We start from the raw sequence: 25,264 nt of genomic DNA on the forward strand, positions 1-25,264 counted from the left end.
GAAACGTCAGCGACAGGACTCGAACCTGTGCGGGCGAACCCAATAGATTTCTAGTCTATCGCCTTAACCACTCGGCCACACTGACTAATCGTTGAAGATATGCCAGTTATAGTAATGTATCACTCTCCATGTCTGATAGCCTTCGGATCGGTTTCATCAACATCTAGGATATCCAATGGTTTGACAACGACTTTTCTTTTAGACTTCACACTATAATGGATTATGCTTGAAATTAAGCATTGACTCTTCTAAGGCAGTATACAAGAAGATACAAGTTGTTATAGTTTGAATGTCAAAGAGTGACTGTGACTTTTCAATGTTCGATTTTAATCAGTTAAAGTCTCTTTATATATTTATGCTACAACTAATCTTACACTACTAGTACACTGCCATCATTCTATATACACCCTAAAATGCCCGACACAACCTCCCATCCACTTGCTCCTTCCACGCCTCACTACCAACACAATGGCGACATCAAAGTAAGCCCTCAGGATCATATGTGCTCTTAATCGCATGGAGTCGAGGATAATGAGATCCGAAGAACGAAGACTGCCACTCTGGCTCAAATGGGTTGGCCTACAATAACGAGAATTATGTCAGCCTCAATTTCCAACAGAACCTTGTACATTGTTTGTAAATTCCTAAATCTCGTGCTTACCTCGTTGAAGTAGCATCCAGTATCAGGGGCCAGCTGCCGAAGGGCATACCCCCTGCCGTACGTCATATTGTAGATGGTCTGTTCGGCCAAGGCTGACGGGAGGGATTCGTTCCAGCTCTGTTGGACGATTAGATGTACGACTGAATCTCTCCAAGCCGTGTTCAGAGCGTTGTCGACTGGAGTGGCACTGCCGGTCATGGTGCCGGAGATTGAAGGAGCGGATACGCCCTGCGTCGTGCATTTAGCGTTAGAAGATTTTTATGGGTACAGGCAAGGCGAAAATGAGAGCTACTCACGTTGACAGAATTGTTGCGGGACATGATGACCTCAAATGTATCTGCCAAGAGTTCAACATCTTCCATGACAGCCCGGCGTGGGATGAACCGTGATGCCCGCACACCTTGCGTCTTGCCGGTAGATTCAACGACAGGCATCATCTGCACGACATCATAAAAGGGCAGCGTCATCATTGGCGCAACCATGCTAGTCGCAATGGCCTCTTGGGTCTTCAAAAAGTTCTGAAAAGGGCGGAGGAGCCTCTCAGCAGTGCCGTTCTTCGCATTGTACAATAGCAGAGCACCGTTCATGTTTAGCTGCGGGGAGCTGCTCATGGTGTAGTATCCATGGAAACCATTGTTCTGAAGCTCAGCAAGGTAGCCGTGGGCCTTCGCAACAAGTCGATACCAATCATGCTCGCTGGTAGCGTTTTTGGCGGTAAGGGAAAGGTTGATCATGGTTACCAGAGGCATGGGATACGCCTTCACAGTGACCGAGACAATCACACCATAGGTGCCACCACCTCCTCCGCGAATAGCCCAGAAGAGGTCCTCGTGCTGAAAAGCATTTGCGGTGACAAGCTCGCCCGCTGGAGTGACTATCTCCGCTTCGATGATGTTGTCTGCGCCCATGCCATATGTGCCTGTGGCCAGGCCATGGCCACCACCGGTCGCCCAGCCTACGACCCCGACGTCCTAGATTTTCTGTCAGGGGTTCTGCCTTAAACCTGTGAGAGATTTCCGTTCATACCATGTTTGTTCCACCGACAGCCGTAGCATTGTGTTGAGCAAGTGCAGCAAAAAGTTCCCCGTCCTGCACACCAGCCCCAAGAGTAGCAGCCATCGTCGTCAGATTCCCAGTTTGTGCGGACGACCCGACCTCACTGCTTCGGTGAGGCTGGAAGTGCTCGTGAAACTCGATCTTCTTCAAGTGATGAGTCCAGATGCTTCACCATCTATTAGCAAAGATTGTAGCATGTATTAGAAATTGAATTAGATCAACTTACGACAAACTCCCATGGTTTATACTACGTTCAGACCCATGACCCGTATTTTTGATATTCAATCGCAGATTCCACTCCTTCGCAAAATGCAACCCAGCCTGGATATGACTGGCATTGGTGGCGTTGATCACATAGACTGGGTAATTACCAATGCTGCAGCCGTCCTGCTCCGCATGCACATTTCCCGTGATGCTAGTTCCATCAGGATAGATTGGATTGCAGCTGTTGTTGGACCAGATTGGATCATCGACGCTGACTGGGTCTGAGGAATGAAATTTCGATGTGGTCCAGTTGCCCAAGACGGACGTACAAGCAGCTGGGTTATAGTTGGGCTCGTTAGGATAGCAGACGGACGCTGCTGGCACCGTTCGGATAAGTCTTCCGGATACGGTTTGGTTGAGAGAGGTCCATTCATCTGCAGATGGCCAGCATGGGTCGGAGGGGGACTGCAGAGGTAACACAAGTCAAAGTACCAATCAGTAAACCACTGTAAAGTAGAATTGTGATGTAGTCTAACGTTCGTCTGAGAACTCACACATTTGCAGTCTAGGGCGCTGGTTATGCCGCTGACTGCTAGAATAAGCGTTGCGAAAAGGCTGGTACCACAATACATGATGTGATATATACCCTGTTCTTGAGACGATGGCAGTACTTGGTTAGGGGAGTTTCATAGAGGTCGCATGAGGTTTATATAGTAGTCCTCCAGCCCTATGATCAGGCTGCGGAGCATAACTACAATACTACATACACTTCGTTCAGTTTGCCTAATCAGGTAACAAATATACGAGAACGAGCGATCGGAAACAAGTGGAGCAGCACAAATTCCAGGGTTCAAGGGTCCAGAAACTCTCACTCTTTCGCATGAAGATATTGGAACGAGTACGGATGAAGATCTAGGTCGGCATTGCCTTGAAGTGGAGGCTGAAGGCTCCAGGCTGCAGCCTTAAATCCAGTCTCAGTTCCCCAAATCCACATGTAAGGGTTCTCAGTGATATCTTTGGACCACTTGCTGTTTATAACCATGCACTCCATTTCATCTTTCTCTTCTACTTATCCTCTCTGGGGGTGAAGCACTACTCACTGCTAGGCAAAAGAGTCCCTATGACATGTGGGAGTTTACTATGAGCACATGATACAGTGTTAACTTTGTTCAAACAAGGTCAGAATTGAAGTTGTACAATGCTTGACTTCTTGCTATTTATAGGCAACCAAGAGATGAAATCAAGATTTCCTATATCCATAGAGGCATATGATTTCGCCTACCAGTAAAGTACTGGAATATCAAAAGTAGTAGTGTTTCCTCCTGAACACAGAGAAAGACCCCCCAAAAAAAGAATAGTCAAAGATCAATAAAAGCATTAACTCATACTTCAGCCGATGAATGGAGACAAACAAAGCAAAAAAAGGACCGAACGCGGTTCGAACGCGTGACCTCGGGATCTGCAATCCTACGCTCTACCACTGAGCTACCGATCCAAGTTGTGGAACACGTCAAAATTACGTACTATAACCTACAATACCAAACTGTTATCTAGGGTTGTACATCACAGCATCATGAAAGGATACACTGGGAATATGATGGTAGTACAGAGTTTGGCTTGGGATGTTTGATATTATTCTCTGCGACTCAGCTTTTTATATTGTTTGAATAAGGGCACGAAGGCACGTCAGTTCATTTGTCTACTAATCACTATTAACCCTGTTGTAACGTTTGGCTGATGTGTTCTTCGTCACTGCAAGCGATGGCTATACAGAAAATGCTAGTGCGCAAAGCGGAAATCCAACCTCTTACTTCCTGTGTCCGTTGTATTCTGCAGATAATCTTGCCGTTGCTATGTGGCAAGTTAGCTAATCATTCTGCTAAGTCCCAGAGAATAACACTTACCTCTTCGGTCATTGCGTTCCACACGCGCTCCCTGTGTTTGTTTCTATAAATATAGTATATCTTCGTGCCAATAAAGAGCAATATAGCCAGGATATTAATCCCTATGAGAGTAGAATTTCCGCGATGGTATTTGGGTTTATCGTCCGCCCGGTAGATATTGTTGCCGATGATGGCGCCGAGTTGAACGCACACTGTTGTCATAAGTTTATTAGCAAGCACTCTTTGTAGTATAGTAAGATGGAAGAGATTAGCTCACTGTTATAGAGTGCTGCTGAAATTGTCCGTGTTCCCACGTTGTTAGAGTTCTTCGAGCACCATCCCACCAGGATAGCGTGGCAGTATGGATAGCAGAGTAGCACGGTCACGGTAGCATACGTCCCCCATGCGTTGGTCATTGTACCAGGCCAAAAGCGGAGGGCAATAACACAGGGTAATGTCCATATGGATTGGATCATTGACACCAAGGAGCGCTCTTTAAGCCAGTCGCTGAGACGGGTGAGCAATAGTAGACAGATGATGTGGCCGACGCTGTAGGGGATGGTGAGAAGGTTGGTAGTAAACTATTTGATGTTAGCATGCTACACTATAATTTTAGAAGTCATCACGCTTACAGTGCCAAATCCCACACCCTTGAGGATTAGGGTTATGTAGGACGTCATCGGTGTCTGCGGGATATAAACTACTAGGCCAAGGAGGTAGATCGGCCAGATGTCATAGTCTCGGAGGGAGTTCCAAAGACGACGCGGAGTTATGGCTTGCCGGTTGTGCATGTCTCCTAAGGAATGTGAGAATGAATGTCAAAGGTTCAAAGCAATGGTAACGCAAACGTACCCTTAGAGGGGTCATCGCGCAGAACCCGGTTGACCACGATGCTGACTTCACGGTCTGTAAACCAGCCCTTCGGGCGGAACCATTTCTTGGTGTCGACAGCAGAGGCAGGCATGCGAAAGAAGGAGCTTAGACCAATAAGAAGAGTGATGAGTCCTTCGATTAGAAATAGCCACCTGTAGATTCTGTTAAATCTGTAAAGGAAAGGAAATCATGACACGTACCTCCAGCCAGCCATGCCCTGTACACCACGCATGTGGAGGATGCCGAATGCGAGAAACGAAGTAATAATAGTAGTTAAAGATAGCGCAGTCCAAAAAATACTATGATTGTCAGTAATGGGCTGAGATAGAGGAGATAAAACTTACCTCAAGCGGGTTGGAAGCTCTCGGCTTGTGTAAAAGTAGGATAACCAGAGAACGATGTCGGGAATGAAACCACCCTATAGAAATCAGAATAAAATACCATAGATTCAATTCGTTCCAATTACCTCGAGTATCCCCAACAGTGCTCTCGTTGCATAGAAAGATTTCTTCCCGCTCAAAGCAGCTTGTGCAGCAGCAACAATTGACCAGATGGTCATCTGCATGGGAATCCAGCGATCGGGGCCAATTTGCTTGGACACCAATTGTGAGGGCAGCTCGGCTAGAAGGAAGGCGACAAGGAAGATGGTGTTTCCGGTATTGTAGTCTGCACACGTCAGAGACCTTGTAATCCGAAGAAGCGTTACGCTCACCATTCGTGGAGAGACCAAGATCATCCAGCAAATTGTCCGACACAGCTTGTACAAGGTTTCCTCGGTCAACCTGAAGACCGAAGAACATCACACACTATCCTCTGTAGTGAGCATACTTTCAAGCAAAGCAGAATCACCTTGACCTACAGCCCATAGACACACCCTCCAGTCCAATTTCCGGACGAGCGCTTTCTCTTCCTCCGCTGTCCACGTAAGTGTAGGGTCAAAGACATGTCGACACTCATACTGCGCTTTCTCATAAATGAGAGCATAGCGCTCCGCAACCTCAGGGTCTGCGAAGGGATTATTATCAAGGGTTGCATCCGTCGCATCTTCATACGGGCGTGTATGAACCTGGGCTTTGTCCTTTGGAGAGGGAAGGTCTTGCGAAGAGTCTGAGTAGTGCCGCTGATCGAAGTGATCGGCAGTCTCTTGACTGACATCCTTTCGAGATGCCATGTTGCCAGTTGTAGTCAGAGATTTGTATTCTCCCAAGTTTCTTCTCGTCGTAGGCCGCAATCGGAAGCTTTTAAGGATACAAGCTGCGAGCTCGCAGCCACCAACTCAAGGCACGCCATTTCCAAGATATCTCGCGACGAGAGATAACGGAGCATCAATGCAAGGACCTCCTCATGACAGGCCACTCATGTTCTGCACTCCATACCGCGTGTGATCAGATACTAACCACTCTAAGCGAGGGCCCTTCATGCATGACTAGATTGAGGGCCATTCCTTGGCTAGTCAGCCGTGTTTTCAAGTCGCGATCTAGGGCTTCAATTGCTTCATCGGGAGTGTGTCGGATGGACCTCTGAACGTGCAAGAGCCATGCAATAACGATAGCAATAATGATATACCATGATAATCTCGAGTTTGCAGAGTAATCTTCTTGCGACACAGTTTACATTCATATTGCAGATGATCAATACTTCTAAGCGAAGCGGGAGATGGTGCATTGGTGGAAATGGCGTCATCTGGAGGGGTGCAGTTGCGTGATGAGCCTGCCAGTTGGCGAGATCGGGAAGATAAGCAGTTCTTATGCCCCCATTCGACCATGACTAGTGGGAAGAATCTAGTTCCATTAAAGTAGCAAGAATAGCACGGACGCTCTAACTTAAAAATGTAAGCATTGCTATTTGTTGGTATTACAGACTGATTTGGTTCATTCGCTGCGACCTCGGCAGAAAATGTTTCTATAGCCGACATGCTCTACCGACCAGTCACTCCTCATGGACCCAACCAAGTATCCTATTTGCCTTTTCAGCCGTGAAGAAAGACTGATTTCCTTTGAGCTCACGTCGAATCTCGGTATCGGGATAATACTTCTTCGCAAGCTCAATCGACGGCGTGTCCTGTGTCGTCGTCGGAGCAACAACATTGAATATCTCGCACCCATTAAGTTTCTCAGCCTTCTCCACAGACAATAAGCAGGCTCTCGCAGTCGCATCCGGGCTCACCCATCCCCACAAGCTTTTGACGGCCGAGTCCTCCCAATTCTCCTTGTGTCCTTTCTGTGCCTCCTCGCGAGACGCTACAGCATGAATACGCATACATGCAATTTTCATCCCGGGGAACCATCGCGCAAATGTCCTCGCTTGGGTCTCAGCTTCTTGCTTGGCCAGTGCGTAAGAATCTGTCGGATTGGGCGGTGCTTCTTCGTCCACGGGGAAGTATTCGAATCTCAGTGGTTGCGTGGCATATTCGAGACCGATCGCGTTCACTGACGACGCGTAGCAGAATCGTTTGATTCCCAGTTGCGCAGCGGCGTAAAAGCCATTGAATGCAGATGTAACGTTGTTGTTGTGGACCAGCTGGTCGTCCTTTCCTATGGGGTCTGGTATCGCGGCAAGATGAATAACGGCGTCACAGCCTTTGAAGGCTTCCAGCGTGGCTTCGTAGTCATTGGCTGTGTCGGCGGTCTTCATCTCGGAGTTGGGCGTTCCATCGTACTCGGTATCGGTTCGGTCAACCTGGACTGTGGAATGGCCGGCCTGAGAGGCTTCTTTGACAACAGCGCGTCCTACGGTGCCGCGGGCACCGGTGATAGCGATTTTCATATTAGTGGTTGGATTGAGGCTGGAGAAATTCCTGCGGTGGATTTGGCGGATCTGATATGGGATTTGCCGCGAGAGAGGTCGGGAGGGAGCTATGTGCACCAAAAAACTGGTCAATTGCAGAGGAGTTGACATATTTATCTAGGCACTTGACGATGCAGGAATATTCGCATACTGGTGGACCTGATAAGATGGTGGTCTGAGTCCATGACGTGAATATGATGGTAGCGAGCAATTCTCATGGCGGTGGTTACTGCGACGCCCATGACGCCAGAATGACAATCCTGGATCTCGGCATGGAGCCCACCTAGCCTACCACAAACGGTGCTTCATATTGCAAAAGCAGGTGTGCCTGGGGTAAACCATTCTAGAACGTCTTAAATGTATGTGAAGAATAATGATGTGGTGAATGCGGGAATCGAAGATGTGATGTCATTCCGAGGGGATCGTCTACATCGTTCTGATCCCGAGCCTAAGGCAACGACACCCGTGTCAGCCTTACCCGATGGACTTGTTGTCCCTCACCTTCCTGATGCAGCAACATATACATACTGGGAACATCGCATAGCGGAATGGTCTGCCTAAATACTCCTATAGAGACTATAGGGCACTTGATATTTGTAGTTGTTCCCCAGGAATGATAGCCGATGTAGTGTCGATCGCTCGGATAAGTTATCGTTCCAGCTACAGGCTCATTGTTCTACAGTGTCCTATTGAGGTTATCTCTAATTATGAGAAAGAAGCAACGATGGAGTATGGCAAATGTTCCAAATTTTACAATGGAACTGTTCTGTGTGATGTAATTCGGTATGTGCGAGATGGAGGCCCAGGTAGAAGATCTCCTGCTGCCCTCCCTCTAAAACACGGTTCATAGACAGAATCTTGGCTCACGAGCGAGCGATTCCATCATAGATAACAAAGAGTGTATAGTACATCAACAAAAGAAAGGTAGCGAACGAGTGGATAATATCCATTATATCCTTATAAGCCGAGGATATGTGACCGATGGGTGACTTGAGAATATTCCAAAAGAGCGTGGGATTTAGGCTTGGTGAATAACGGCAGAGTCTCAGGCCGCTTCTTAGCATCTTTACCATCAGAATTATGGCTTCGCGGCCGACCCGTTGGCTTGTGGCCCAGCTTGCTGAGCAGCCGCTGCATGCATTTGGGCGTTCTTCTTCTTCCTTCTGTGTGAGTTGGGCTTGTTCTTTTTTTTAGGCTGAGCGGGCTGCTCTGCCGGTGCTGCCTGATTTCCAGGCGCCGGCTTCGGGAGTGGTACTGACTTTAACTCTGGCTCCGTTTTGATCACGGGCTCGGGTTCTGTCTTTCGTTTGAGATCCGGTGGAGGGAGGGGTTGCAATGGAGGCTGTGTCTGCGGCTGCGCCTCGGGCTTTTGCTCGGGCTTTGGCTCCGGTACGGGCTCTGGCTCTTGTTCCAGCACCGACTCAGGCCTTTGCTCTATCTCCGGCTCTGGCTTCTGCTCGGGCTCTGGCTTTGGCGTTTGCTCTGACTCAAGCTCCCGATCTGGCTTTTGATCTGTAGTTGGCGGCTCCGTCTCTGGCCGAAAGCTTGGTTCTCGCTCTGGCTCTGGATCCGGATCTGCCCAGTCTACAGTCTCTCGCCTAATCAAAGGGGGCGAAGGAGCAAATGCCGGAAACTCCCTGGGGGGAGAATCACTGCAAGATGACGCCCAATTGTATCCATTCTGGGCCGGAGAGGCTAAGAAAGCCGTTGAAGGTGGGATCGGCGATTGGGGCCGTGAGTTCACAGCATTTACGACAGTTGGTGTGTCATCTGCGGAAAGCGGCTCATTGGAATACCGTGGCGAGCTCTCATCCTTATCATCCGGAGATTCGGTGGTCGACTGCTTTTCTTCAGCAGGACCTTTCTCCTCAGAAGGGATTTCTGCATGGCCGTTGGTCTGGTGGTGTCCGTTCGGTGCGGTTTCTCGCAGCGAAGTCAGTTTATCCGCGTAAATCTCCAAAGTCGTGTACATCAAGAATCGGTTGAAATCGTCATCAGAGCCCAGGCCGTCGCGCACGACTCGGTACCGGAAGCTGAACTCATCCTTTTCGAAAGCAGCAGCGAGCTTGTCCCGGATGAAACTCTCAAACCATGAATCGTGGCCTGGAAGTTCCGAGTACACCTTGCTAACAGTCTTCAGAAGTTGTCGCGTTGACACTTCTTCACTGAAAGTCAGCATATACCGTTTAGCGTGTTCCTCGAGTCCGAAGATGCTGTAGCGCCTCGCAGCATGATAGGCATAAACGCTGCGCTCGAATTCGCGAGCCCAAGGGCAATTCTCCGGGCCAAGATCGGTGGGCTTGAGTGTTTCATAGCAGCCGGTGCTGAGAAAGTGAATGAACGTATGTCCGATATCTTCGTTGATGTCGCTGATGTGGAGTTCCGATGAGTTGTGTGATAAGCTTGAATAAGGGCGCAGGTGGTATTCAGCTATCTTGAAGTGGGTTTGACCGATGACAACGGTGGAAATTGGTGTCGTGTAGCAGCTGGATAAGCCCCAAAGTCAGTAGATACATCAGGGAGCAATGCGCAATGATTTGATTGACCTTATCTCCGGCTGAGGGTATTCTGTTATCGGGATCTCCTGAACTTGTGCGTCGTTTTCCTGAGAGCGCAGGAGGTTGTAGTACAGCCGCTTGTAGTTCTTCTGGCCCATTGTGTCCATCAATTAGCCCAATGGCTGATGAAAGGAGTAGATAAGCTGGTTGAGGTGGGAAGGTATGAGAATTGAGGAATGTTTGTGCTGCTGCGGCACGGATTGATTGTCTTTAAGAAAGGGATGAAGGGAAGGGCGGGTGAGTGGATCTCTGAAGTCTCTCGAAGCCAACTCAGAGCCGCCTGGACTAGCGCCCAGAAACCACGTCAGTTGCATATGTAGATGCAAGGTTGTCTTCATAACGTGTTTGGGAATGCACGAAAGTTGTGTGCATCTGATTGGGATGGCGGTGTTCCGGGTTGAAGTGGGTATGAGCTGGCAAGAACCCAGACCGCAATCGGGGAAACAGAAACACATCGGAGTGCTGTGCTGGACTGGCGATCAACCCATTGTGATGCTATTCTGAGGGCCCTGAGAGAAGATTATGATCTATAATGGGCTTCTAGTAGCCTCGTCAGATTTAGGAACCCGATTCGCCCATTTTCTCTCACAGACACTGTCGAATTGTGCCTTACGACAACCAAGCCTCGTCTTCGCCGGGCCGCCCAATGTCTCGGCGCCATGGTTACTCGGTGTCGTAGCTGCATGAAGAGCATTGCGAGTCCAGTGGTTGGAGCAAAGTCAATTGCGCAGGTTGCTGCATGGACAGGATGTGAGTTAGTATGAAACAGAGGAGTTCGAGGGAGATCATGCTAGAAATTCAGGCATCGGTGACGGGCGCCCGCAGTGGAGACGCGATCCACATGACAGCAACGTCCTCATAGTCGGTTGGTGCACGGGCGCATCTGCTGGAGTTTCTTGACTTTCTTTGCAACACCGCCACCGACTTGTGGGATAAGCGCTTGGTTGTTTTCTCATCACTACGAGCGTCTAACTCATCGCTGTAAATTCCCTGGATTTTGCACCGAAAAGTTGGTTGATTCGTATAGTTAATCCTCAGTGTTATCTGTATATCCTCTCCTCAACCTCTACCGCTATCTAATCAAATATGTCTAGAACCCAGTCATGTATGTCTACTCGCCTTTCACTTTGGATGTGCGATGCACCCAAACGTATACAAACGGATAGACCGTTTCAGGCAGCAGTGTCCACAAGATAATCCCTGTACTCCACACCGACGCCACATATTCCCAGTTTTGTGGCACATTCCAATACCTCCAGAAGAAAACCCCGTAGGCTGTATAGCAGCCCAAGTATCGCATGAGCCTAGTATCCCCGTCAGCATCTCTCATAGCGGTGTAAAACGCAAGCAGGCAATTGCGAACCGCATACCAGATTTCCAACGAATGACCTTTCGTATTCCACTCCTTCCACAGCGTCGCCAAACAGATCCAGCCGATCGGCATCTGTAGCAGAATTCCCGTCCAGTATGCTGTGACCTGCTCCCTTTCATCGGGCCACAGCATCGTCAACCCTTTCAGCACGCCCATGCCCGCCAGTACGAAGCCTACTATTCTCCGTACTAACCACGCCCGGTCGCGCTTTTCGTGTGCTCGCCAGATTGCCACTGCGACAAATCCTACATCAAGGAGAAACCAAGCCAGGAATGCAATGAGCTCAAAGGTGGTGGTTGTGGTCACCACCGCGTAGAAGAGTTCGTAGGCAAGTGTCAGACTCATGAATTGGATCCCCTTAGCTGACGCAGACGGGTATGTCCGGTCACTGTACGTGCGAATCATGCAAAATATGTAACAGAAGGCGTAGAGAATTCCACAACTAATTATAAGACCATCCTGAACGAACAGGTAGCTCTCAGGTGGGGAGAGAGCAGCGTCGGAAGGCTGTATTATCAGATGAGGAGTTTGGCTGGCGAGGGTAAACGAGGGCATAGTGTCTGGATGGTCTTTCCCTCCCGGTGTTATAGCATCGAAGCGAGAGATGTGTACAGAACCTGGTGCCTATATGGAGTATTATTGAGAGGTTAGGAGAGGTTAGGAGGGGTATCTCTGCGATAAGAATTTATAAAGCCTATTGATCGATCGGCTTGCCGCGGATACTTCTTCAGTACTAAGATCGCAAATGCGGGTCGGCTAGGAACCCTCGGGATGATGTCAGTGGTATGCGTACGGATAAGCACTCTTCCAGTTGGATAGTCAATATTGAATTGATGATTATGAATCTTTGTTTGAATCAGTGGAGGGAATTAACTAGGATCGTGGAAGACCAAATTCTTACCAAGGGTCTGAAGGAAACGGAATCTTACCATAGACCTCTTATTCCTCTGCCTAACACGCCTCTCTAACAGCTTCAACACTGTGGCTCGTGATCGGGAACTGATTCCTGTTGCCTGGAATCAGCGTACTGCATTTCATCCGTCAATCTGGATTTCTTCCAGGGTGCAGATTGCTTCTAATCGCTGATACTGCATACTCACAATGGAAGCGACAAGATGGCCACCCCGGAGTACTGATCCACTTTCATCGTAAGCTGTTGCGGCCATCACATTAGCCCCTATCAGCGGTGTTTTTGGTGAACCAATGCGACTGAAGTGATGGTTGTTGATGGTTGGAGTGGACACAAGAAGGCTTGGGGTTGGGGTTGGGAAAGTGGAGGCCTGAGGTATACAAAGTAGAATCATATCATCTCTCCACCTTCTATCTTCGTGAAGCTTACCCCATACACTTAGAGTCCCACAAAATTGACCTTGCTGCTCATAAAAGTACCCGACTGAACTGTTTGCGTCTTATCCCATATTACGTTTAGATTTTCTGCGGTACTCTTCTTTCTTATAGCATGCTCACTTGTTCCTCTCCGATTTCAGGCACTGTGGGAAAAGACTACGATAGTGTCGCGTCTGAATGGAATCCGCATCTACCCCCAGGATGAACCTACCACACGACTCGTCTTACTCAGAAACCAATGTGTCTATATATACAATAGTCAATAACATGATTCATGTCTCGCGAATACAGCGATATATCGTCCTCCCCGTGAGCCAGGTGTCATTTGTGGACTCGCTCATCCTTCGGTCGGGGCTCGATGAGCCAGATTGCAGCCAAATCACGCCATCGCGCTAAGATCGCATTTATAAAACCTAACCATTCCCACAGTCAAGTGAGCATCTGAATCTCACAGTAGATGGCATTGTTTTATCCCTATGACGCTCCTGAAGGGAGCGCTGATGATCCTAATGGCCGCGATAATACCTCCAACCCAAGTAGCCACCTATCCCGGCGACTGTGACTACAAATGTGCCTAGATTGATCATTGCAGCCTTCAATTTTGGCTCCAGATAATCTTCAATGATCTTATGGAACTTGTCTGGCTCATTGCCTCGAGGGTACTTTTCTTCGGGAATGGGCACGTCTAAGAATGGACAGATCTCCTCCCAGCCCAGTCCATCCTCAAGTCGGACCACAAGAAGTCTATCCTTTGGTAGTGTTTCCTTCACTTCCCGGATGCTATTGCTTATAATCAGCCAGTTATCACCGTGAAAGCGAATAGCGACACTCACTATTCGACATAGTTCTTTCGAAGAGCCGCCTCGTTGTTCGGATGGCCGGGGTTTGTGCCGTCAGAATATGCCCAGTACATTACCTCGGCCAGATTGAAAAACTGACCCACTTCCGAGTGAAAGCGCCTCAAAATGTTCAGTGGAAATTTGTGGCCTGCCATGATCGCTTCTCCAATTGTCTTGTTGAACGACTTGACCCATTTGTCAGGCGAGCGCTCAGTCACGATGAATTTGACGTATGGGTCTTCAATATAACCCGCCAGAGCTCGGAGTCCAATATAGCTTGGTATTTCCATCAAGCACTAATACACCTGGAAGTCAGCACTCAGCTCTAAAATAAATAACGGATTTTAAGGTCAACATGCGTCGAAACTTCCTATCCATCGATCAAGGTCTGGCGTCTCATATCTCTTGATACCAGAGAATCGATTATTATGAGCTAGGATGCCCTCTGTGAAAGCCTTGATGTGAGGCTTCCTACCCTTGAGCATCAGGTCAATCATATGATATGGTGTATATCCAAGCATTTCCAGGGCTTCGTGGAGACCCAGAGTACCCGTTCTGTTATTGACATCCGTCAGTCCGAAAGATCTTCGTCTTGCTACCAGGATATGCCTGTCTGCATCTCACGCTGACAGGAGACTCATTACCTGCTGCAGCTGGCTACAATGAGCCGCATCTTTTTTTTGTCGGCTGGCTCAGCCATCCGGTCAACTTGGCGCGACATGTTCGGTTCTACTACGTCTGCCCACGGTCGGAATTGTGAAAGTTGCGAAGAAATTCGAGACGACAGAGGGCCCCCATATTTAACCTGTTTTCTGTCCTAACTCCCAAGACCAGGTTGCAAGTTTGACGACTGGAGACTGAGCAGCCAGTGGGCTCGAAGGTAAGGCCTGCAGCTAATTCCTGGTGCCTCTCGGCTAGAGACTGGTCTAACGGCTCGACAGTTACACCTATTAACAGCCTTCCTACGTTGTCTGCTGTGGAGAAACAATGGCCATGACGGGCGGCATGTGGAGCCGTCATGGCCATTTAGGATTCTAGGCATAAGGCTAGCCTGCCGCACGAGGCTTGAGCCCGGAGAAAAAGGTCATCGATGGTACCTTCAGGACTGGACGTGCCTTGCTATCAGACTCGCCGACACACGACGGACAGTGTTTGGAGGACTCTCCAATTCAATCACGTTAACAAAGGCATGAATTGAAGGTAAGGTTGCCAGTCTGGTAGCAAATCCTGGTGGTAAGACGGTTGACGGAGGATGGGGAGTCAAGGTGTTCGGGAGGTGAGAATGCCGCATTGACTTAAGGCGTCTTACCGAGTCAGTCACATTGCATTAACCCCTCTCACGCCACGCCCGCCTCGTAATTGAAATAACATTCCGTTCCTATAGGAGCCTTTTTATAAGTCCTTCAAGGCCGTTACCGCTGCCCAATTTGGAGTTGACTAGCAGTACGTTTTCAAACCGAAATCCTTCACTCCGAAACGACCAGCCATGATCCCCGACAGGCAAATTCTCCGGGAGCTGGCATGGGACTGTTGAAAAGCCATCCAAAAAGGGAGGCCATCACTGTCCTTTGCTGGCTGGATGATGGGCACCGGACACAGTCATTAGTATCGCAAAATGTCATAGATTTTCAAGTACCAGCTCGTCAACCGAGGATCCAACAAAAGTTGCCGTTGCCGGGCGCTCTGTCTCCGCGCATCAACTCCACGGATGCCATCGAACCCCCCTTGAACAGGCTGTGCAGCTCACAAACTTACACCTACTATCAGCCTTTTTCTTTTGGTGCCTGGAACTGTATGACCCCCAGTATGATAGAAGTCGCTTAACAACTCAGTATGCCCACCAAAGTAATAATATTAAGTCCAGGAAAATCCAATATGGTTTACCTCAACGCGGCCGCGATGATATGCTTTGTCGGAAGGGGACGATATATTCCACAGTACTGACCCACATGCCTAACTCTGAATGTGATGGACCCAGCTACAGCAAAGTTCACCATAGAGGCAACAGAATTACTCATACAGAGAAGAGAAAAGCCATTTCAATTCACAATAGTTAGTATAGAGCAGTGAAAAAAATATATTGAACATCCCCGCTAGAGCCTAACGGCGAGCTACTATTTATGAGCTTCAATCCTTGGCTCTAGATTAACTTACTGGTACTCTAGCCTGTTGGCTGACAACAGCATCAGCTAGGGAGATTCTACGCCTGGATATCTCGGCTTCGAGTGTAACAAGTCCAATTCGTATCTAGAAAAGGATTTAGCAATATGCAGGTAGATCATTCCATAATTCTTGCCACAAATAAGGATTTTGATCTGCCCCAAACCCGTTAGATCCGGGTTATGCATAATCATGTCAATAATACATATTTGGAGAGAAGGCCCAGGTGACCAAGATTCATTCAATATAAGATGCTTAATTCTGGGATCTTTATCCACTTAGAACCCTGTAAGGACCGAGATCCAAGCAGTAACAAGTCAGTCGCTCAGATCATCATGGCTACGGACCGCTTCACCACCACCAGTCTCCTCCCAAAACGCTCGCATGTTTTCGCGCGTAATATATTTCAAAACGCGCTTCCTATCTTGAAGCGTGGAGTCTTTTGAGTCTATCGTATCCTCAAACATTCGTTGGAGCTTGAACCTGGCGAAGTGACACATCATCGCTACTTCACGCACATCCAGATCCTGCCCGTCTTCACGGACAACCCACACATTTCCAATATCGTGGTTCCAATACAGAGGAGCCCATCCCCATGAAGGATCAGAAGGATTGGTTCTCATCATCATGAATGCCACATTCTGATTGCTGCTTGCCCACTGTGTTGCATCCCAGCCGGGCGGGTTAACGTGGAATTCAGCACTTGGGTCTTTCCAGAAATTGAGCGGTATGCCAAGGAGAGCGGAAATCGGCGAATTAGATTCGCCCTGGATAGAAGAGAGATTAGTTCTGGTTGAGCGTCTCACGTCAATTGAAACGAACGGCTCCGATGCATGAAGTTTTATCTCCCCATCGCAGCAAATCTTCACGCCCCGAACAACCGTGGGAGCCCGATACTGCAGATCCGGAACGGATTCCCTGACATCCGTGCTTGCATACGTTATAAGGTAGTCCATCAGATGCCGAAAGTCGGAAAGCTGTATATCGGCATAATCTTCTGGGTGGACCTCCCTCATTGCAACCATCGGGCCATTGTACGCATAGGGAGGGCGTGGGGCGCCGGAGGCTCTTACAGAAGCCAGTATGCTTTTATTTGGGGGCGAACCGTCGGCTAGATATCCATCGCGATGCAGCAGGGTAACACAGTATCCTTCATTGCGCAGGGCTGATCCAAACTTACCGGACCCTAAATTTCGTCCTCGTACGTCGTTGTGTTCCACATACAATCTCCCTATACTTGGTGAATCAGGACCAAGGTATGAACGTACGAGCGCATCTGTCCACCACACCCTAGAGTCTTCTTCATATTGACGCTCCGTAGGGATCCAAATCAAAATAGGCTCTGTCTCATGCACTGGGAAGAAAATGGCTCGCTTGTGCTCTGTTGAGGGACGGTCAGGTAGGGTAGCAAGCTTCTTGCAAAGCAACTTGTGGGAAGAAAAATCGCTTTTCTGGCAATCCTTTGAACAATAATGGGTGCTGCGACAGCGCCCGCATTGCCGGGCTGGCGTTTTATTACACATCACGCAACAGTTATCGGGCTCAACTTTGGACGGGGGCGAGTCTTGGTGTGTAAGTCTTGACTCTTGCCCTCACTACGGCATGTTATAGTCAGTTATCCAGTCGCGTATGCTTGAAAACCAACAGGGTCGCCTCACATAAGTTGCAGCTTTGTCCAGTTTGTGGTTTGTTCCGCCCTAGCTATGTCTACAATTTTCTGTCTCTGTCGCCACTCTTCCAGCGTAAGTTTCGAGAATTCCGACACAAAGTCCGATTGCATGACGTTTGGTAAGGCCGCTGTCGCCCCCGGTCGGATTATTTTGTTGAATGAACCTCTGATACGGTTCACAAGGTTGTTCCCTAATTCGGTGGCAGCGAGGTATATAGCATCCGAGTCTAAGCACGGAACTCCCCAGGCAGGATAACACACGCCATGCCTACCCCGGGTCTCAATCGGATTGTGCATCGCAGCCAGGAACGTTTCGCATAGAAGACATGACTTCTTGCTAGACCCTAAGTATTGCAACATTCTCCGTGGTCCCGGGCACTCTTCTTGATAACATATGAGCTGCATTTCAGCATGCAATGAGAGAGACTTGGCACAGGCCTGTTTGAACATATGTCTATAGGGATCAAGCAACTCGATGACTGGTTCGGTTGCAATCCCAAGACCCAGTAGCTCCCAAGCTGTGGCAATATCAACCATGCATTCCTTTTGCAGTGTCGTCTTTGGCGCGGAAGGCACTAGGGAAATTTGAGCATGTCGGAGATGTGACTCCCAAAGAGTAATTTCCCGCAAACGCTGACAGTCCGTCAAGGGCCTGGCAACGAATCTCAAACACACCCAAAGCCGTGAGCCAACTTTCGGACCAAGTGCATCCAGGAGTAAGTGGTGCACTTCTGCTGAACTGACGCAGCTGTAAGCCCCTTGCACCAAAATAGTCCTGCAATCTGGGGTCATTCTCTTGCTATCAAAGCGCAGCAAAAGATCAGCCATCGTGGTCCAGGTTTGAGCTGCTGACTCACGTCCAGGCCATGCCCGCGGATTCCAATCCGTATCATTATGACTCTTTGCGTATGTTCTTCGACGGGCGGAAATCCAGTAGTCAACTCGACTAGCGGTGTAGTTGATCAAGCGGCCTCAAATTCCGTCATGGAATTTGCTGCGATATTTGGCTCTGGTCAGCAGTCACATCCAGTTAGTTATGACTGTGTCAAACTATATTATCCCTCCCCACATGCATACCTTCAGTACTGACACAAGAGGTTAAATACTCTTCCAGCATCCGACAATACTCGAGTGTTGCAGGATCAAAGCTACCGCAATCCGAACCGAATCCATCATTCCGCGCAACGTCCACAGAAACACTGCCGCTGCTTTCGCGCATTGAAGCTGCAGTAACCCCTTCCCACCCCTTTGACGGCGATAGAAGCTGGCAAATGCAGTCCAGGAACTTCCGCAACACAGAATCTCTCGACGCAGATAGAGCTACAGCTATTGCTGTCGCAGTGTCCGTCTCGTCGTCAACTGCCACTTCAGTCTCAATTTCACTGTCCGTATCACTGGCAACGTCATCTTCGATCTTCTCGACCTGCACCTGGCTTCTTCCCTTAGTAAGATAGGCGAGAATATGCGCTGCCCAGACAACTCGTGCGATATGCTCTCCTTGAAGGTTAGACTTTTCGGATGACATGTTTGGGTTCTCTACCTCACGTACGGTATCAGTGATAGAGGAAGGTGGGATGTGTTGGACAGCTGGCGCGGGGTAGGAAGGCTGGCGCTAATTTGCCAGTCGTCCTCTGATAATACTCTTTCGGCATCATTGAGCCTGTAATTGACGCTTCCTGGTTTCAGGGTTTTCCTCTACACATGAGCAAAGAAATTGTGGTTTGAGGCAGTGGAAAAGATTCTAGTTAGCCTTGTTGCTTTCATCTCATGCCAACCGTTTCCGGAGTATAAGAAAACGAGTGTGATTTTGCACCAACATGGCACGATAATACTTGGGAACCCCATTGGCCCTGAGTAACTACAGCTACGCCGGCCAGACCTCGAAGCATGTCCAGCAAAGAGGAGCCGTTCGCTAGATATGCTCATCTGTTTCCGATGATGTCTGCCTTTTCCCAGACCGGAGATCAATGATTTGTCCCCTAGCGTTGACTTCCGGCATGATACATGCTTGCTGCATGACTGTTATGTGAAGATAATACCATCATGTATCGCAACTACCTACATTCGCCATCCGACAAGCAATTCTTGATGTACAATCACCCCGTATAGTACAGCTTAAAGTCATGCGCACTCAACTACAACCTCATTAGCTAGATCCAGCACTCGCAATGCAGTCTCAAGAAGCCATGGCTCGAGTAAGCCCAAGACAGCACTAGACATGCATGGCGTTGTGGCGTATGTTACGTGGGCAATGGAGGTAAGAAACCGATCCGGAAGGTTTACGACTGATGAGAAAGCCCGGATAACAGAAATCATTTGATGCACTGAATGTATATTCAGTAGCTAGATGGTAAAACAATATGGGCCTGGAAAGAGAGACATGTCACAAGGAACATATACACTCGGATCTTCTTATGACATCCCGAAGAGTGCATAGATGTTTGCCTCATGACAGAGAGCAGGCTGCACAGTTGTAGTAGCGACTGTGCACAATGTAACATCAACCAACAAGTAGACCAAGCTACGACCTGCCTTAGTCACGGCAAAGATGTAGCTTTAACCGAGCCTAAAGCTTAGTAGTCGTCACCACGACTAATCACTTCCTTTCCACCACTGTGGAGCAGGATAGTCTGGAAATTGTTAGGCTTTGGCTGATTATATTGGGCGGGAAGCTCTTACGTGTTCAAACTGAGCCGTGTATGAACCCTTCACATCAACAAGCGGCTCATAGTATTCGACAATGCCATTATCAATCAAATGTCTCATCTGCATAACGAGTCAGGAAATATTCGACATGTAAGTTGCCCCATCTACTTACCCCAAGATGGTATTTCTCTACCCCGAGACGCTCAAGGTACCGACGGCAGAAGACAAGGCTTCCAAAATTGGCGTCGATAGTCTTGAGAAGATTCTTGGCAGAGGAAAGACGCAGGTTTGCACCGGAGACATCGGTGTTTCTGCCGTAGCCATAGACGCCCACCTGAGGAGCTTTAGTATTGCTAAACACATCGAACGAACAGAGACCTACATCATCGTGGAGAACGCCTCTGCCGGTACTTCCAAATGTTTCGATGGCGAAGACTTCACCCTCCTCCATCTTGTCCGGCCTGTTGTTCTTGATGAACGGGACCTGTTTGCCACCATGAATATTATACCGAAGAATATCGTGCCCGGTAATATTCCGGATGGCTTTCACAGGATGGGTCTTTCCGGCAATCTCAACCTCGTAGCTTTCCATGACTTCCTGGATCGCCGCGCCGATTTCACTCACTCGGGCGTCAATGCCAGCATGCTGTTGAAGTTAGATATGTATCTAGAATTGCGGCATGGAAGGAAGACGTACCATGATGCCAGTATTAGTCGCCTCCTTCACAGCCGTCAGGAGGTTGTCGTACGTGTGGTCGAAAGCCACAGTAAAAGCCGAGTCGACAATACGGCCGTTGACATGAACGCCGAAGTCGACTTTCAGCACATCACCTTTGTCCAAATATACATCCTTGGCACCCGGGTTGGGCGTCCAATGGGCTGCAACATTGTTCAAGCACAACCCAGTAGGGAAACCCATTCCCGCCTTGAAACCGTCTCCGGGTTCAAGTCCCTGGTGGCCAGACAAGGCGCGGACCCCGTCCTCAATGCCCTCAGCAATTGTAGTGAGACTCGCGCCGGGTTTGATGAGCTCATTCTGGGCGTACTGGCGAACCTGACGATGAATCTCGGCAGCTTGACGGTACTCGTCGAGGAATCCATTATCCCAAAGACGTGAATAATAACGCAATTCTTCGTCCGTAGTGCGAGAGGTATTATCGTCCTTGTAAGGCACGCACTCCCCAATGGGATATCCCGATGGGAAGAGAGTCGAAACCAGCACACGGGGAGGATTCGATTGCTTGAGTGGCAGGGTTGCTTTCTTGGTCTTCTTCTTGGACCTCTTGCGTTTCTTTTTCTTGTCTATAAGTAGTATATTGTCAGGAATGCAGATGTTAACATAATTGGGGTGGAGTCTGAACGTACCAGCATTCGCAGCGAAGGTCTTCACTTCCACTTCTTCGTTCGCTTCACCGTCATCATCATCGTCATCGCCGAGATTTCCGCCATCCAAATCGGCCGACTGGGAGCCATTGCGGGAAGGCTTGGGGTTGGGATTGGCAGGCTTGAGCTCGGAGGAGTTGGAGCCTAAATGACGCAGACAGATCAGAAGGGGGCTTCTTTAAGCTTCGCAGGTGTCATACCATCAGGGGTCTGCTGATGGCCTTCGGGGCTTTTCGATCCCATGTTGCAATTTCAAGGCGCGATACTGACATCAACTGTGAAGGGATAATATTGGTCTGATGGTGAAACAGAAGGAAGAAAGACAATGCTGACATTTGATTTCTTTGTCTTGAGTCTAGTCATCCCCGCTCTACTTTAGGATTAGCGCCGCCCCACTCGCCGTAAATACAACCACGGGACCACACTGCGGATTAACAATCTATCCGGGGGATCGGAGCCCTAGGCCATCCATCGATATGGCCCGAGAAGATCATTTCTCAGAACGGAGTTATGCTGGAAACCAAATGCATAATGAAACTGGTGTAGGATTTGGTCCATAGTACAGCCGGATGTTGTAATCTATCTTCCAGCCAATGGACTCACTAACAAAAGCGGAGTTTAGTCGCGCCGGACATCCGTCGGAGGTGGCACAGAACACTATATTAGTCGACCTCAACAATGTACTTTCTCTGTCCACCAGGATTGATAGCGGTGATACTACTTTAATTGCCTGGTACTAGTAGTTTTGGGGTTGTTTCGATGTCCCGAAGTCGGCTTCTGCTGGGCAGTCTGCCCGTCTCTATTAGGCAACCCAACATGGCAGGGAGTATATCTAGGAACAATGTGCGGGGAAGCCCTCAAAACCACGAGTACTATAATTTATTGGACAACCTCCAACAGTGTTAATTTACACAGACAAACAAAATACTCAAGAGCGACTTTGTGCTACACACAACCGCAGCAGCGTCTACCTAAACACCATGACCTCCAAGTTTGTCGCAAAACGCAGATGTCTAGGTGACGGGTGTGACAATGAATGTAGCACGCTGCAATGTCCCACCTGTCTCAAACTAGGGATTAGAGGAAGCTTCTTCTGCTCACAAGATTGTTTTCAGCGTAGCTGGGTAAGTAATTACGCCGTATACCCAACGAGAAAAAAAAAAGTTAACAACAACCAAGAAAATACACAAAGCCATCCACCGCGCAAAGCGTAAGTCATCAACGGTATCCGAATCATCAATCTGGGACTGAGAAATATAAGAAACTATTCTGTACAACCCCTTTCCATCATTCAACTTCACCGGCTCGCTCCGACCCGTCTACCCACTATCCGAGCGTCGCGCAGTCCCCACCACCATCGAACATCCAGACTACTGGCAAGGTGGCATTCCACAAAGTGCACAGTCTTTCTACGATCGGAGAGCCAAATTCACCGTCCTAGATAAGGCAGGTCAGGATGCCATGCGGAAGGTGTGTCGACTCGCTCGCGAAGTCCTAGACATTGCAGCAGCTGCCATCAAGCCTGGGGTGACAACGGATTACATTGATGAGATTGTGCACAAGGCCTGTATAGAGCGTGATGTATTCCCACCTCCCCTTTCTCAGAATCCCATAAAAGTCTCACAGAGGTGCTAATGCAGAAGAAATGCAGTCCTACCCCTCCCCACTAAATTACAACTTCTTCCCCAAATCTGTCTGCACCTCCCTCAACGAAGTCATCTGCCACGGTATCCCCGACCAGCGTGTCCTGGTGGACGGTGACATCCTCAATATCGACGTCACGCTTTACCACGGCGGGTACCACGGCGATCTTAATGAGACGTACTACGTCGGAGAGAAGGCGAAGGCGGATCCCGATTCCGTCCGGGTTGTCGAAACAGCGCGGGAGTGTCTGGACCTGGCGATTGAGCTGGTCAAGCCTGGGGCATTGTTCCGGGCTTATGGGGATGTGATTGAAGCGCATGCGCGGAAGAGAGACTGCAGTGTGATTCGATCGTTCTGTGGACATGGTATCAACACAGTGTTTCATTGTTCGCCAAGTGTGCCGCATTACGCTGGAAATAAGGCCGTCGGAGCAGCGAAGGAGGGTATGTGCTTTACCATTGAGCCGATGGTGGCGCTGGGAACGTATAGTAATATGATCTGGCCGGATAATTGGACGGCGGTGACGATGGATGGGAAGAGGACGGCGCAGTTTGGTGAGTATACTATTCCTACGTGAATACAAAATTATGTGTACTGACAATTGCGCAGAGCATACGCTCCTAGTAACAGCAGGCGGAGTCGAGGTTCTGACAGCCAGACTACCAACTTCTCCAGGCGGACCAGTTGCATACCCAGTTGCAGAGTGATAACCAGCAAATAGTATATAGTATGAACCCCATAGATAGCAATACAATACAATCACCCCATCTTCCCCACCACAACCTACGTATCCAACGCCACCCTCGCCTCGGTCCCCCAACTATCCTCCAACACAACCCCAATACAATGCTTGATATGCTCCTCATGATCAAAGCTAGGCTCCACAATCACCCCTTCCAAGTCCCTAACGCGGAACATCTTCCTCCAGTAAAACAAACAATGCACGACATGCCAGTCCCTCGTCATTTGCACTCTGGCAGACTGATTATCCGCCAGAGCTGCAACCTCCTCAATAGCCATGGGCACGGTGTGGTAATCGTCTGCGTAGTACGTCCAGCTCCCGTCGGGATTGGGCCCAGCGCGCTCAAACTCCGCGGTGAGCTCGTCGTCGCGGCAGTGTGGTGGAAGCCAGGCTGCGGCTAGAGAGTCAAATTTGCACCCTAGGGTGAGGGCTTCAGTGGTGGAGTTACCGCAGTGACAGGTGTTTGGGGTGGGAGGGTGCGTATTTGTGGGAATGATGGAGAGAATGAGGGTGTGGGCGAGGCTGATGAGACCCCAGATGGCGAGGAAAGGATGAGGATGTTTCGGAGGAGGACAGACTTTGGGGTTGAGAGGAGGAGGGCTTTTATGTGGTTGATGAGATAGGAGGGGTGGTATTTGGGACACGAGTTGTTGTTGGTGTTGGTTTTGTTGGGTTGTAGGAGAGCCTCGTCTTCTTCATCGCCTGCGTCCTTGGGAGTTGCCAGCTCAGGATCGGAGCGGGCGTTGGTTACCCTTCATGCGTTCCTGTGCATTAGTTTCTGTGTATGTAGTGTGGATTGTAGGGAGAGAAGCAATTACCGTTCGTACTCGAAGCCCATGACGGCTAATGGATCACCAGGATTCTAGGTGTGACGAAGGGGATGTAGAATGCAGAGTGCTTCCAAAGGCTCACAAGATAAGTAACTGCGGCACAGCACATACAACGCCAATTAAAGAGACCTTGTCCAAGTAATATGAAGCTAAGCTATGCCACTACTAGCCTCAATATGGGCCGATATCACCCTCCGAGCATCGGATAACCGCAATTGTATCCAGACCTACCTAATCCACCAATCAACCCAAACAATACCTTTTACCCCCCCCCCTACCAACCAGTAACCAATGCTTCCTAATCCAAAAGCAATATCACATCCCATTCGCATACAACCCCGAAACTCCATCCGTAGTAGCAATCAGCCTAATTGAAGCTATCACACTCAGCCCCGACAGCCCCACCAGACTAGTATATTAAATGAGGGGTTCGAACCAGTTCGGCGCGATCTGGCCTCCCTTTACCATTTATCGACCTTCCTAATTCATAAACATGCATGTGTCTCCTCTCATGTGGCTGCATGCGTTCCTGTTCGAGTATATGCGCGTTTCGCATTAGTCCATGTGCGTATCCTATCTATGGCACGTGGTTGGCTTATTCGCAGCGGCG

General features: G+C 49.1%; 11 protein-coding genes and 2 non-coding genes across 13 annotated transcripts; 1 reads left to right on the forward strand and 12 right to left on the reverse strand.

Annotated features, from left to right (window-relative positions):
* Window positions 1-4: 4 nt before the first annotated feature.
* On the reverse strand, window positions 5-85 carry AKAW2_t10017A. Its single transcript has one exon. It is a non-coding gene; the product is annotated as a tRNA-Ser (tRNA).
* A 392-nt stretch (window positions 86-477) lies between these two features.
* Window positions 478-2,553, reverse strand: AKAW2_10467A (uncharacterized protein; the record flags this gene model as incomplete). The annotated part of the gene is made up of 6 exons (XM_041687512.1): window positions 478-579; window positions 662-889; window positions 958-1,632; window positions 1,688-1,883; window positions 1,944-2,386; window positions 2,476-2,553. 6 exons carry the CDS (start codon window positions 2,551-2,553, stop codon window positions 478-480), a joined length of 1,722 nt encoding a protein of 573 aa, XP_041537187.1.
* A 791-nt stretch (window positions 2,554-3,344) lies between these two features.
* Window positions 3,345-3,416, reverse strand: AKAW2_t10018A. Its single transcript has one exon. It is a non-coding gene; the product is annotated as a tRNA-Cys (tRNA).
* Window positions 3,417-3,700: 284 nt separating this feature from the next.
* AKAW2_10468A (uncharacterized protein) lies at window positions 3,701-5,848 on the reverse strand (the record flags this gene model as incomplete). Its single annotated transcript, XM_041687523.1, has 10 exons — window positions 3,701-3,772; window positions 3,826-4,016; window positions 4,082-4,385; window positions 4,437-4,600; window positions 4,657-4,829; window positions 4,878-4,976; window positions 5,022-5,095; window positions 5,144-5,343; window positions 5,390-5,483; window positions 5,537-5,848. The coding sequence occupies 10 exons, from the start codon at window positions 5,846-5,848 to the stop codon at window positions 3,701-3,703; spliced, it is 1,683 nt and encodes a 560-aa protein (XP_041537188.1).
* Window positions 5,849-6,606: 758 nt separating this feature from the next.
* Window positions 6,607-7,575, reverse strand: AKAW2_10469A (NAD-dependent epimerase/dehydratase family protein; the record flags this gene model as incomplete). Its single annotated transcript, XM_041687534.1, has 1 exon — window positions 6,607-7,575. One exon carries the CDS (start codon window positions 7,573-7,575, stop codon window positions 6,607-6,609), a length of 969 nt encoding a protein of 322 aa, XP_041537189.1.
* A 967-nt stretch (window positions 7,576-8,542) lies between these two features.
* AKAW2_10470A (uncharacterized protein) lies at window positions 8,543-10,129 on the reverse strand (the record flags this gene model as incomplete). The annotated part of the gene is made up of 2 exons (XM_041687546.1): window positions 8,543-9,950; window positions 10,011-10,129. The coding sequence occupies 2 exons, from the start codon at window positions 10,127-10,129 to the stop codon at window positions 8,543-8,545; spliced, it is 1,527 nt and encodes a 508-aa protein (XP_041537190.1).
* Window positions 10,130-11,133: 1,004 nt separating this feature from the next.
* Window positions 11,134-11,949, reverse strand: AKAW2_10471A (uncharacterized protein; the record flags this gene model as incomplete). Its single annotated transcript, XM_041687557.1, has 1 exon — window positions 11,134-11,949. The coding sequence occupies one exon, from the start codon at window positions 11,947-11,949 to the stop codon at window positions 11,134-11,136; it is 816 nt and encodes a 271-aa protein (XP_041537191.1).
* A 1,298-nt stretch (window positions 11,950-13,247) lies between these two features.
* Window positions 13,248-14,253, reverse strand: AKAW2_10472A (uncharacterized protein; the record flags this gene model as incomplete). Its single annotated transcript, XM_041687568.1, has 4 exons — window positions 13,248-13,521; window positions 13,575-13,876; window positions 13,940-14,135; window positions 14,225-14,253. 4 exons carry the CDS (start codon window positions 14,251-14,253, stop codon window positions 13,248-13,250), a joined length of 801 nt encoding a protein of 266 aa, XP_041537192.1.
* A 1,804-nt stretch (window positions 14,254-16,057) lies between these two features.
* On the reverse strand, window positions 16,058-16,756 carry AKAW2_10473A (uncharacterized protein; the record flags this gene model as incomplete). The annotated part of the gene is made up of 1 exon (XM_041687579.1): window positions 16,058-16,756. One exon carries the CDS (start codon window positions 16,754-16,756, stop codon window positions 16,058-16,060), a length of 699 nt encoding a protein of 232 aa, XP_041537193.1.
* A 1,615-nt stretch (window positions 16,757-18,371) lies between these two features.
* Window positions 18,372-18,934, reverse strand: AKAW2_10474A (uncharacterized protein; the record flags this gene model as incomplete). The annotated part of the gene is made up of 2 exons (XM_041687590.1): window positions 18,372-18,418; window positions 18,487-18,934. The coding sequence occupies 2 exons, from the start codon at window positions 18,932-18,934 to the stop codon at window positions 18,372-18,374; spliced, it is 495 nt and encodes a 164-aa protein (XP_041537194.1).
* Window positions 18,935-19,982: 1,048 nt separating this feature from the next.
* On the reverse strand, window positions 19,983-21,681 carry AKAW2_10475A (putative methionine aminopeptidase, type II; the record flags this gene model as incomplete). Its single annotated transcript, XM_041687601.1, has 7 exons — window positions 19,983-20,039; window positions 20,089-20,175; window positions 20,228-20,389; window positions 20,438-20,701; window positions 20,753-21,357; window positions 21,421-21,582; window positions 21,639-21,681. The coding sequence occupies 7 exons, from the start codon at window positions 21,679-21,681 to the stop codon at window positions 19,983-19,985; spliced, it is 1,380 nt and encodes a 459-aa protein (XP_041537195.1).
* Window positions 21,682-22,418: 737 nt separating this feature from the next.
* Window positions 22,419-23,789, forward strand: MAP1_1 (methionine aminopeptidase 1; the record flags this gene model as incomplete). The annotated part of the gene is made up of 5 exons (XM_041687612.1): window positions 22,419-22,562; window positions 22,618-22,648; window positions 22,700-23,019; window positions 23,090-23,636; window positions 23,692-23,789. The coding sequence occupies 5 exons, from the start codon at window positions 22,419-22,421 to the stop codon at window positions 23,787-23,789; spliced, it is 1,140 nt and encodes a 379-aa protein (XP_041537196.1).
* Window positions 23,790-23,865: 76 nt separating this feature from the next.
* Window positions 23,866-24,662, reverse strand: AKAW2_10477A (uncharacterized protein; the record flags this gene model as incomplete). Its single annotated transcript, XM_041687623.1, has 3 exons — window positions 23,866-24,401; window positions 24,467-24,576; window positions 24,643-24,662. 3 exons carry the CDS (start codon window positions 24,660-24,662, stop codon window positions 23,866-23,868), a joined length of 666 nt encoding a protein of 221 aa, XP_041537197.1.
* Between the last annotated feature and the right edge of the window lie 602 nt (window positions 24,663-25,264).

The sequence above is a fragment of the Aspergillus luchuensis genome, chromosome 1, assembly GCF_016861625.1.
Source record: "Aspergillus luchuensis IFO 4308 DNA, chromosome 1, nearly complete sequence".
NCBI classification, from domain to species: Eukaryota; Fungi; Ascomycota; class Eurotiomycetes; order Eurotiales; family Aspergillaceae; genus Aspergillus; species Aspergillus luchuensis.